The sequence below is a fragment of the Monomorium pharaonis genome, chromosome 11 (genome assembly GCF_013373865.1).
Source record: "Monomorium pharaonis isolate MP-MQ-018 chromosome 11, ASM1337386v2, whole genome shotgun sequence".
NCBI classification, from domain to species: Eukaryota; Metazoa; Arthropoda; class Insecta; order Hymenoptera; family Formicidae; genus Monomorium; species Monomorium pharaonis.
The window spans coordinates 13,813,158-13,825,839 of NC_050477.1; the positions used below are offsets into that span (position 1 = coordinate 13,813,158).

General features: G+C 43.1%; 1 protein-coding gene and 1 long non-coding RNA gene across 3 annotated transcripts in view; one reads left to right on the forward strand and one right to left on the reverse strand.

The window, feature by feature from the left end:
- The window catches only part of LOC105837381 (discoidin domain-containing receptor 2), a 97,957-nt gene that overhangs the window by 82,755 nt on the left and 2,520 nt on the right, over nucleotides 1-12,682 (forward strand). For both annotated transcript variants that reach the window (XM_036293733.1, XM_028191462.2), the window contains 5 exons: nucleotides 545-776; nucleotides 7,813-8,271; nucleotides 10,988-11,195; nucleotides 11,668-12,219; nucleotides 12,478-12,575. In XM_036293733.1, coding sequence (XP_036149626.1) covers nucleotides 545-776; nucleotides 7,813-8,271; nucleotides 10,988-11,195; nucleotides 11,668-12,219; nucleotides 12,478-12,575 — 1,549 coding nt within the window. The remainder of the gene's footprint in view (nucleotides 1-544; nucleotides 777-7,812; nucleotides 8,272-10,987; nucleotides 11,196-11,667; nucleotides 12,220-12,477; nucleotides 12,576-12,682) is intronic.
- Nucleotides 1-12,682, reverse strand: part of LOC105839178 — a 214,345-nt gene that overhangs the window by 66,297 nt on the left and 135,366 nt on the right. The window lies entirely within an intron of this gene.

Genomic DNA, 12,682 nt, shown 5'->3' on the forward strand with positions numbered 1-12,682 from the left:
GATCACGTATTTATACGATTTCCTCTGAGTAACGATGTGCTTCCGCTCGCTCTCTCTCTCTCTCTCTCTCGGCTACACGCATCCACACGTCCCGCGATAACAGCATTTTCTTATCAGCGGTTGTGGGCGCAGCGAATTCTTCGCACGCTGCAAATCCCAACGAACATTCAAAGAGATTTCAATATTACCGCGCTAACATTCCCCCGTGCATTCCGCATCCAGGTAGGTTTACGTAACTCCGAAACGCCGCTTCCTTGGACGCTTCCGTATGAAGCTAATAAACGTAGGAACATATCGCGAATTGAAATAAGATAAACCTCTCTCTCTCTTTAAATTTGCATGCAGATAAGAATGTATATGAATCCATAAGAGCGTCAAGACGGGAAAGTTCGAGTCGCGCGTATTGGCAACTATTTTCCTTTTCACGAGGGATTCCCCGCGGAGGAGCTCTCTCTTTTCCCCCTCGGCGATCGTAGCGCGATAAGAAAGCGGGAAGGGGAAAATAAAGGTCCGTAATCCCAAGAGCAAATATTTATTCTTCCAGGCTGAAGCAGGAGAGCCACGGTGGTGCCTGGTGTCCGAAGCAGCAGATCACGGCGGAGCCGCGCGAGTGGCTGGAAATCGATCTTCACACGGTGCACACGATCACGGCGACCGGCACTCAGGGCCGCTTCGGTAACGGCCAGGGTGTCGAGTACTCGGAGGCGTACATGATCGAGTACTGGAGGCCAAAGCTGGGAAAGTGGGTCCGCTACCGGAACTTCGTCGGCGAGGAGGTGAATATGTTATTACTTTGTTATTCCGATCCGTATCTTTATGCGAGTAAATGGTCGGTGTGTAGCGTGTTAGGCGGATGATGTGTAAGGCCCTCTTATCAAGAACAATAGACGTCCAGAATAATCGAGGTCAGGGATGCCTCGAAATAGTCAACGGTACGGCGTGGTGTAGCTGACGTATTTATAGCTATCGCGAAAAGTATAGCGGATTAAAACGTATACGGGGAGATTCTCGTGTACTTGACAACAAGACACCGCGAAATTCATTACGTACGTAATTTGCCATCTGGAACGCGCGATTTGTCACGATCGATTTAATCGCTGCGAATCCGCAACGCTGTAGAAAGACACTACGTCGGACGGTTATTCGATTGGACACAGCGATTGCGGGCAATCCAGTCCGCTTGGGCTGTACACGTTGCGGGACGTAGTCGTGCGGTTAAATTTAGTCGCGGGCAATGGTACGCGTAAAGTCGAGCGCGCGCACGCAGATTATTGAGAATGATTTGTAGTTGTGTCCGCGAGTGTCTGCGGTGGCGGCGGCCACGGGCAGTAACTAAAGCGTGACGTTAACAAGACGTAAATCTCCGACGTAATATGCCGCGTTGGAGTGCTCGGACGCACGCGGGTACGTGATGTAATTTAAACAGATATACTGGTAACCGTGGACCGAAGTCTTTAATTAGCGTCGTCCGCAATAATCACATCGCTACCGGCGCGGCTCGCTTATCCGTCCTAAGGCGGGAGAATAAATTTTCACACGGACCGACGAGTTTCTGGCGATTCGCGAAAGCGGTAAGTACGGCGTAGCACGGTCGAGAGTACAAAATTCATAAATCCACATCCGTGATTTACCAGATTAGCCGGGCACACTCGGTAACGAGATCAAGGAAGCGTCCACCTCGTGCGCTATCGTATAAATCAGTCGGCGTCTTCGCGCGGCACGCGCTTACTTAACACGCGTGGTCCGCTTCGCATTTTGGCTCGCGGAAATAGTATATCTCAAGGCGGACGACTCGCAGGCGGCACGCACGACTCACCGGGGGAGAATGTCATCGATTTCCGAAAACCGACGAAAGGAAAGAGAGGCGAGTGTGTCCGGTCGCGTCGGAGTAACTTTCCTTGGAAGTTGGCAGGCGCGTTGGTACTGCGAGCTTATTTGTATAGAGGGGTGGATCAATAAAATGAGGGAAGAGAAGAAGGTCGTAGCGTGCAGGCGTGTCAGACGATTCTAGCTCACCTACATAGGCGTACCTGTGCCTGAATATGCGAATCCTTTGGTAGCGCGTGTATCTGACGAAGGTCGAATCCATAGGAGCGCGGACCGAGCCGCATTTGCATGCAGCCGCGAAGCGACTTTACTTTTCGTATATATACGTATTACATGTATTTTCCTTAATACGGAGGCCACGTACTTCTCTAACGTTTCCATCTGCATCTGCCTTGTAGAATAAACGTATGGATCTTAAGCCGAATGTATTTTAAGGTATCGTTTGTAATATAAGACATCAAAATTATACGAGTTTAATAATCAATTATTGAGTTCTCAAGTCGATAAGGTGTTACTATTATTAACATCTATATTGTTAAATTCATTGTGATGAATTATACCCAATTTGAGTTATTTTAATCATTTCTATAAGTCGCCATTGTTTCTACTCAATATAATCGTTAATTCAACTAAAACAATGAAGTTAAACGGTTTAATTCAAGAAATGTTAAATTTGACTTTAATAGAATTATTCACTAGCTATGCCCTGCCACGCGTTGCCGTGGCTCTCTATTCTTATGCTACGTTTTTTTCAAATTTTCTTTACTTTCGTTGTTTAACTTTTAAGAGCCTTGCTTTACTGTTGCTCTTTTTATTTTATTTTTGAATAAGCATTTATCTATCTTTAATAAATCTAATATTCATTCATTCACGTACTTCTAACTTTTTTTTCTAAAAGCTGCCATGGATTTAGAAATCCATTCAAAAGACTGTTTTAAATAAGTTCCTTTTTTTCAATAAAATATCTGTTTAGATATCTTTATTTTTCTTATTACCTTAATTTAAACACAATAGAAACATTCTTCGCCTCTCCCGGTCTCTCCCGTCTCTCCTGGTCTCTCCCTGTCTCTCCCGGTCTCTCCCCATCTTTACCCGTCTCTCCCGGTCTCTCCCGGTCTCTCTCCGTCTCTCCCCGTCTCTACCCGTCTCTCCCGGTCTCTCCCCGTCTCTCCCAGTCTCTCCCGATCTCTCCCCGTCTCTCCCGGTCTCTCCCCGTCTCTCCCCGTCTCTCCCCGTCTCTCCCCGTCTCAATGTGTCAAAATTTCAATAATATTAACGAAAAACTATTTTTTACACTTAAATTATGGTTATCATTTTTGAAACACCGTACATCCAAAATCAGACCCCATAAGAACATTTCCGGTTACGAATACAACGTTGTGTCAAAATTTCAAAGCAATCGGTGAATAACTTACGGAGATCTTAGATGAGTAACAAACATTTTACATTTTTATTTATATAGACTAGGTGCATACATTATATAAACTGCTTATTTTAAAACTAATCAATTTAATATTACAAAAATAGATTGATTAAACAAAATTGTTTTTTTACCTATATATTATGTGTTAAAATAATAAGTTCCGTAACACATTGAAGTTAGAAATAACAAATTTTATCAAACTGAGGAAGGTTATTTACAATTTAATTCTTTAATATTTAATATTTAACAATATTATATGTAATATATACTGGTGTTAGAAATCGTGAGTTTTTTTTATCACAAGTTGAATCGCCGAATTTTTAATTAACCATATAATTATTATTTTTTATATTGACATGATATACGTTTACATGATATAAAATTTCTTTAAATATAGATTATTTATTAAATGACGTGATTCGTATTCGATTTCGAAACTCTTGAATTTTGTATTGTAGATTTGTATTCGAATTGTATTTGAAATTGTTTGTACATCTCTGATATCGATCGATATAAAAAAATTTAAATCCTCAAAAAGTTGGAGATGGTACGAGCAAGAGCATACGTATTTTGCCTTTCAATTATCAATTACGAATTGTGGGATACAAGAACGATATAATTCATTTTTAATTTGAAAACCGTAAAAAAGTATTTAGTATATAAATTTTAGTTACATTTTGATACATTCTTCTTCTAAACTTCTTTTAAACTAGAAAAGAAGGCTTAAAACGTCTTTGCAGCGTCTCTGAATTATGGAAAATACTTGTAATCATTTATGCCTATTATTACGTAATAATTCTCGATACGATTCCCTTGGAAAGCAAACAAATGAAACATATCCGAGAAATATCTTTCGTCTTGTAACATTTGCATATCCCCTATAATTCGCTCGTGGCGCGATGTTAGGTACCTGTTGGAACGGAAGGGCCCACCCAGAAAACACCCGGTGGTAGGGATAAACCTGCAGAAATTTGTGTCTCTTCCACCCGCTGTGCGCTCCGCGCTGTCCCTCGCTTAATTACACAACGAGACTCGGCTTATCCAACGTATAATCTTTCTTAATAACCCGGCCCGATACCGGACGACACTGCCGATAGAAACCACTGTCATCATCTATATTTTACAGCCAATGATTTTGAACGCGACGACTATTAGGAATAGTGCCGTAAAGAGAAGATGGTTCTTTTTAATATCTAGATAATAGAATAGATAATATGCATTACTGCCTTAATGTCGAATCCCCCCCGGTATTCACCCGTGCGGATATGTTAATAAATATTCAGGCTCGACATAAAAATCACAGTAACACATATCTTTCATATATAAATCCGCATAATTATCGTGTGTCATCACCCGTCGAAAGTTTCCACTTAAATTAAGCCGTAAGACGCCTTATCCCCTATACAATCTTCCACGACGACGCGTAGCCGTCAACACCGCCTCTAAGACGTTCGGCTGCCGACGGTAGCAGCAGGCCTACCGAAAGCAGCGCGCACAAAACATTAACATAAAATGGGTGTTGCTCTCCGCCACGCCCTCGCGCACCAGTTCGTGTCGCCCGTTGGAATTCGCCCGCGACGAACGGCGACGGACGAGGAATAATTCGAGAGACGATCGTTCGCCTCGCGGCGCCGCGGCGTGCTTGAGAAAAAGAGTCTTTCACGACAGAGCGGACCGGCGCGGCGCGGCGCGGCGCGCCGCGGCGCTGCCCGCTTGGGCCGGTCTGCGACGAGCGTGGGCGCGGAAGATAAATATCAAGATTACTTATTTTTCTCCGGGCGCGCGTCTCAACGGCTCGTAAATGCCGTCGTAATTTAGTCCTCGACGACTCGATGTCGCTCCGGTCTTTCGGGAATTAAGATTCGCCGCCGAACCGGGCACCGGCGACCGCACGCGAAACCGGCCGCCGAATCGTGAGTCATCTTCATAAAAAAAAAGGGGGGGGGGAAGTTCGACAGTGCAGCCGGTCGCATCGCGTCGTGCCACGAGTACAACGGAATCTGGGTTATAAAATAAGAAACGAGCGATATAAATGGCGGCACGGAATATCCAGGGTACTTTTCAACAAGCCGAGTCGAGAAATTTCGATGGGGACTCCTCGTAAAGGAATTACAAAACCATAAGTGCACCTTATAATAAACAAATGTTTAAAATCTCTGAGATACCCTACGTATCCGTGTTTCTTAAAATCTTATCGTTTCCCCGCACGATTTTTTCAGTATTTAACAATCTGCGCACACGCTGGATATTCCGCAAATAAGTTTTGTGGCATATTAATACGAGGTTTAACCCCCTTTTCTCGCTTTTTCGACGTGCGAAAATAACTCCGAATACAATCATCGGGGAGAGAAAGAGGATGCTATTACACGCGTACACTCGGCAAAGCTATACACGTAACTGTCAACCTCCGGAAACGCCCACTATGCGGTTCCGTCGCCTAGCAGAAAATTTCTCACGTGTCGGTTCATTGTATTTGCCCATCCGACGCCTTGGTACCGTCCGTTTCAATGTGCTAAACATCAGGTACCGCGTCGCGGCGCAAATAAAACGGTGTCAGCTACCGCGTCCCCAATTACCGCGCCACCCAGCGCGGAACGTGCCGGTTCGCGCGGTCACGAGAATCATCTTTAAACGCGTTTCCCATCGCGCGATCGTGAGTTCACTTTTAGTGAATAGGAAAACTGAAGAAAAAGAAGGAAAAAATAGAAATAGATCAGCAAAAAAGAGAGACAAATGCACGGCTAACTGAATAATTCAGTGTCTTACTCTTTTTTTTTTTCGCCAATGGTTAAAATCTCTGATCCGTCAATTAAATATTGATAAAACAACATCGAATACAACATCGCTTTTAAAAATGCGTTCATCATCAATCATACAATGCGCTAGTATTGGAAGGAAAAAGTATATTTCCCCACAAATTAAATAAGTAAACGAAATTCGTTTATTTATATGCAGAACAAGTATTTCGGAATGGCAATGAAAAATAAATTATTTTGAATATTTAAAATATGGTAATACGCTAAATTACAATCAATGAAAATACACTGATTTTTAGTAGTATATTTATAACTTGTTAATCAGTGAAATAAATACACATGTCTTTCAGTGACTATACACTAATTCTAAAGTGAAAATCGTTAAAAGACCATGAATATTTACTAATTATCACAGTTATAGCAGTGATAATACAATTGCAATTTAAAAAGCTTAAAATGTTATGTAAAAAAGTTAAAATTTTTGTCATAATTTCTTGCAATAATTTCATTTTTAATATCAAATAAAATAATGTACGAAAATGTTTTATTAAATAAAAATATAATTTTATTTCCACAACTTTTACAGTTTGAATTTTAAATTTTTAAGTAAATTTTATATGTACAGAATTTATTTAAAATATAAAATCAATGGATTTCCTATTTTAATTTATTTTGTACACGTGCGATCTTTAAATTGTCAAACGTGTGTGTATATATTCTACGTTTCTAAGTTGTTTTGTTAAACAGATTTTTTGTAATATTTGATACCTTTTTACAACTCCTGACATACTACTGGATGATTCAAATTTAATCATGATGTATGTTGGGTGCAAAATCAATTAAGCGTGTTAAATTGATTTAAAAAAATATATATATGTATAAAATTTTTGAGAACTGTGATCCAATGAGTACTATTTAATGCCCGACGAGCATAAACATAACAGAGGAAGAAAAGGACCAAACGTGAAAAGGGTAAAAATAGAGGATAAGGAAGTGTTTGCACCTGTCGGGATCGCGATGGTGATGGTTACACGGTCACGTAACCGACTATACGTGAGAATCTCGTGCGAGCGAGTCGAGAGGCGCTGGCGAGCTCATAAGTGGAAAATAAGAGGTCCTTTGTTCCGAAGGGCCTCTTCCCTCGACGACGCCGTCCGAGAAATTCCCGATCCTCCCTGGCGATATACGTTTCGACGGTCTCGCTCGCGGTCGACCGATCGAATAGAACGAGCCTTGTTCTATGCGAGAGAGCGCGCCAAGCCTGAAATCACGCTGCGCAGAAATACTACGGTGCGATGTGGCGCGATTTATAATTTTTTTGGGGGGGAAGGGAGCACCGACGAAAAATTTTCGCTATAACGCCGCCTGAGAATATCCGTAAACGAGGCAAGGGTCAAGATTTTACGCGGCCGCTGATTCATCTCGGCCGTCGGCCCAACGACGTCGCAGAATCTTGCGTCTGTTTATTCAACGATAAGTTAACCATGACGTGCGTGTGTAGTATGAATGGTATCGTTTAAACATATCGTATTATATTTCATTCTGCCAATCGTAATCTTTGATATTATGTATTGCATATTTTCTGCATTACGATAGTAGTGTTAGTAGATCTTGCGCGTCTGGTTGATAGAGCTATCAATAATCAATGCCGCCATCATTGTGCGACTCGAATATACAACTGTCGAATGTTTAAAAATGTTTATTTAAAATATTAAAAGAATTTGGGTTAAGATTAAAAGTATTCCCCTATAATACCACGTTCGAACAATATTGTTGACGCCAATTTCCGATATTCCGTTTGTTCAGGTTATCGCAGGGAACAAGAATACCTACCTGGAGTCGAAGCACGAACTGGAGCCATCAATATGGGCGAGCAAAATTCGTTTCCTCCCCTACAGCTACCACCGTCGCACCGTTTGCATGCGCGTCGAGCTCTACGGCTGCCCCTGGAACGACGGCATCGTATCCTACTCGATGCCCCAAGGTGACAAGCGCAACAATTGGGAATTCTTCGACGCGACTTACGACGGTTATTGGGACGGACAACTTCTTCGCGGTTTGGGGCAACTGACAGACGGCAAGATCGGACCGGACTACATTAAGATGAGTTACTATGACAACTACGACAGAAATCAGGGATGGGTCGGCTGGAAGAACGACACGAGATCCGGGCAACCCCTCGATATCAAATTCGAATTTGACCACGTCAGAGAATTCTCGGCCGTTCACATCTACTGCAACAATCAATTTACCAAGGACATACAGGTAAGATTTATTTTACATTTTATGTTTTACTTTATTTAGTTATGTAGCAATACACATTTTTTAAGTTATAAATTTATACCGCCGGAATCGCGCGTAAATTGAACATATTTACGTACATTTATTTTCCCAGAAATATCTTATCAGTATGTTTGCATATTTTTTTGAACATATTGGTTATTTAATTATACTTAAGGTTACCAAAAAATTCGTCTAAGTAAAAATTTATTTTATAATCGATATAATCGGCCGAATTCGAGATTCGCCACTGTCATTAGCTACGTACGTACGTCCATTTATCATATCTCGCTATGAACTTTGAGACCAAGAAGATCGTGGCGAGATCGTACTCGTACGATAATAAGCAAGAAAAACTATAAATGGATATGCGTACGGTATAGGGAGGAAATTGGAATTGCCTCGAGGCATTGACTTGTCTCGGTGAGAACGAAACGGCTGCTGAATAAAGTAGGCGGCTGGCTAGGCGAAAAGGACGGGCGGAGAAAAAGGCGTAAAAAGGAAAGGATGGACAGTCACGGCAAAATGTGTGCGAAGATCCACCACCAGCTTTTAATCCACACCCGGAGAACAGAGAAAAAAAGAGGGAATCCAGGGGTTGAGGAGACGGTGTATGGCATGAAATCCAGTTTTCACGTTGGAGTCAAGGTCGGACGTAGGATGGGTAACGAGGCGCAACAACAGTTAGCCCCTGGGTTCGGCTGAAACGGACGGAAGGAGAAAAAGGAAACGACTCGCGGGCTTGCTGGATCCGCGTTTCGCTTCAAGCGGCGGCCGCGGTGGCCGTGGCTTTGCCGGAGACGTCAGTTTTTCCGTAAAAATTTTTTTGCCCCCACGGTCTGGTCTTTTTACGCCTGAGTGTTTACATAATAGCTCGTTGAACACTCGGCTAACGCCAGTGAGATGTATTTTAATAAAATAATTCGGCACTTAGGTGCTCGAGACATAATTTCCAGAAAAATTACTGGGCTTTAATAAATACTAAACGAAACCAATTGGAAATAAACTTGCGAGCTACAGCGGAATGTCATTTTAAATTTGATTAGTAAATTTTATCGGTCGACGCTAAATTGAAGTTAACTGAATGTTAGATGTAAAGTAATAGACGAGATAAATCTTTGCTACAGTTATCGAAAATTCGAGTCGATTCAGACAACCCAGATTCGATGAGATATGTAGTATTTATTTGTATTATATTTAATTCAAACTGAAACATTGTTGATTGAACTAGTCGAGAATCGCTGAAAATAATTTCCGTCACGGGAGATATAATCTTGATTGAATCAAAAAGTGTAGCTGTAAATTTTCACAATTGGATTAGATTGGATTCCGTAAGCTTGTCATGGAGAAGCTCGTGCGGGTGAAGTTAGTTAATACACATACTATCAACAGTTACGTAATTCTCGTCGCGCACCGAGGAAGTTACGAAACTTAATACGCGCGCTGGTTACCCATGAAAATTTTGCGCCCCATCATCATTCCGCGCGAGAATCCCTATATAATAGGCCACGAAACACGCTCCTACCGGTATCAAGATTTATCTGAATGGAGCGCCTCATTACCCGGCTCGAGTCCGATTGTGCGCCCGCGATCGAGCGAGCTGGAGAACCATGGGGCAGACCGAGGACGGGAAACAGTCAAGGATGAGGCTACGGCGATTCGTGAGGGAGATCAACGGGGGGAGAAACGGAACAGAAACGGAAGGAGGTGAAGATTAGACAGAGACAAATATCGAGAAGAGAGCGGGATGCAACGCTTCTTTCTCCCCTGCCCCCCCCCCCCACTCTGTCTCTCTCTTTCGTACGTACAATGGTAGTAAGCACCGACCGAGAGAGAGCAGATACGCCACGTATTCAAATACAATACCGACAGTCTGGCAAGTCGGCAGTTCGGCGAATGGGGCTGCAGAGTGGCAGAAGCTACCCCTAAACGACCTCTCCTATTAACAAGCGCGCGCTCGCGCGGATAGGACACGTCTCCCGAAAGACAGCGCTTCAAAGCATCGCCAGCTTCCATCCCCGTCTCCCCCCCCCCCGTCTTTCTCTCCATGGTTTCGTGGCTGCCGCTTCCTTCACGTCGACTTCCTCATTCTCCTGGCGCATCCGCGGGCGGTAGGCTTCAGTACGTCGAAAATCCATACATCCCTCCGCCTTTAGGTCTAAGGGAGTTAGATAATCTCGGCTTTGTAATCTTCGTCCCTAACTCCTACGCTGTCTTAGCTTCGTACCTTTCTCTCTCTCTCTCTCTCTCTCTCATTTCCTCTTTCTGTCTCTCCGTTTCACACGGCTCCCGACTTGGATTCTCCTCGCTGAATTGTCTTACGCCTGCGAGGGATGAAATTAGCATTCCACGCGTCCTCGCTCGCTCGGAACGCGTTCGTGAGATACTCCGTATTATCGAAACCGTCGATGTCATCCCGGTGCGCGCCGTTAACTAATTATCTGTTACCGATGGTAATAACGGCGATAATACTGATTACGTGGACGTAATCGAGTACCTGCGGTGCATGTGTGTGGGTGGGTATGTTTCCGATCAAATTAATTCCGCACGATAGCTCTGAACACATAACGCTTTATCCAATCGAATCTCACGCGCGGTAATCAGGCTCGATAGTTAGTTTAGAATAGAGCTCCTCGTCGCAGGACACCGCTTATGAGAATATTAATAGCATTATGGTTTTTTTTTTATTATTATGTTTTAGATATTCTCCGAGGTCAGCATCATGTTCAGCATTGGTGGCAGGTACTACACGGGTGATCCCATCGTGTATACCTACATGGAGGACAAAATCTTCGAGCAACCGAGGAATATCTCGATTAAGCTGCACCACCGAATCGGCAAGTTCGTCAAATTGAGATTCAGCTTTGCCTCGCGATGGATTATGATCAGCGAAGTCACCTTTGACTCCGGTGAGTTGTAACGCACGACTTTAACAGTTTTCTTCACTTCCACGATTTGCCTTCGCAGTTCGAACGGAAAGTTCAAAGTCGTGACAACACATTTATCGAGTCGCACATATCTAACGTGACTCCTTTGGAAAGATCGTAACGACGTTCGAAACTTTTTTCCATGCATAAAACATTTGAAACAAATAAATGTATTAATATTCCGTTGAGTAAATATATAATTTAGATATCTGATAAGATATCGAATACATTAAAAATATCAACATTATTCTAAATAATTGTAATTTATATAAACAATCATAATTTTCTTAATTATAATAATTATGTTGATTCCAAAATTATAAGTTTGCATGATTCATGTTATTGTCAATGTAGAACAGCCAGTATGACTGCTTTACATTTTCGATTGATAAACGTTGCCAAAGTTAGCACAAGAAGAGGCGGCAGTCAGCGACACGTGTTTCTCGTGTTGCAGACATCGCTCACGGTAACTTCACCCCAGAAACGCCACCCACGACCGAAGCTCCGCGATTGCGGGACAGAACTTTGACTCGCGACAATCCGCTGCAAGCCGAAGTTCCGGTAGCTAAGCAGGACGATCCGACTTACATGGCTGTGATCATTGGCGTCTTGACCGTCGTAATCCTGCTGCTGGCGGTCGCCATATTCCTAATAGTCACGCGTCACAGACAGCGGAAGAACTTTGCCAGTCCTCTGGGCGCCAAGAGCGCGATTCCGACGGGCAATCATCAACATCTGTCGCCGGAATCCGCGTACGGCACCACGGAGAAGGATCCCTCCTTGATGACCTACCGGGTCGAGGAACTCGACGACCGGTACGCCGGCACGAAGCTCACGACCCTACCGCGAGATCTCAATGATCGTCTTTTGGGCGACGTCAGGCTTGACGAGTACCAGGAACCCTTCCACGAGAACAAGTATCGGGAATCTCCTCATGCGGCGTACTATGGATACAGCACGGTTGTTGTAGACAACAAGGACCTCCACGACAACGTCGAACAGTCTGGTGAGTCGAGTAGCTTGAACTTCTTCGGCGCGGTGCTTTGTAGTGCAAATACGAAATATAGACGAAACGGTCCAACTGTGTAACGCGCGTTACTCAGTTTAATAACTCTTTGCGTTTATACGCGATCTCAAACGCAAATTGTGCCCTTGCAAATTCAGCAAATGTAAATTTCATGTATTAATTAAACATGTCGTCTGATGAAAAGAGCGTTTTACTCGCAGAACAGTGGAAGAAATTGTTTTTTTTTTTTCTGCACAGATGCCACGTACGATTATGCAGTACCAATGCCCGTGCCTAGTGTAAGCAGCGATCAGGATAGCGTATTCTCGAAGTCGTCCTCCAGGGGTAGCGCAAAGGTGAGACATAAACATTTATTATAGTAACATTTATTGTAGTCATATTGAGAGTTAAAATCTTAAGCTAAAATATCTTCAATGATAAAACTGCAATTTAATAGATATAT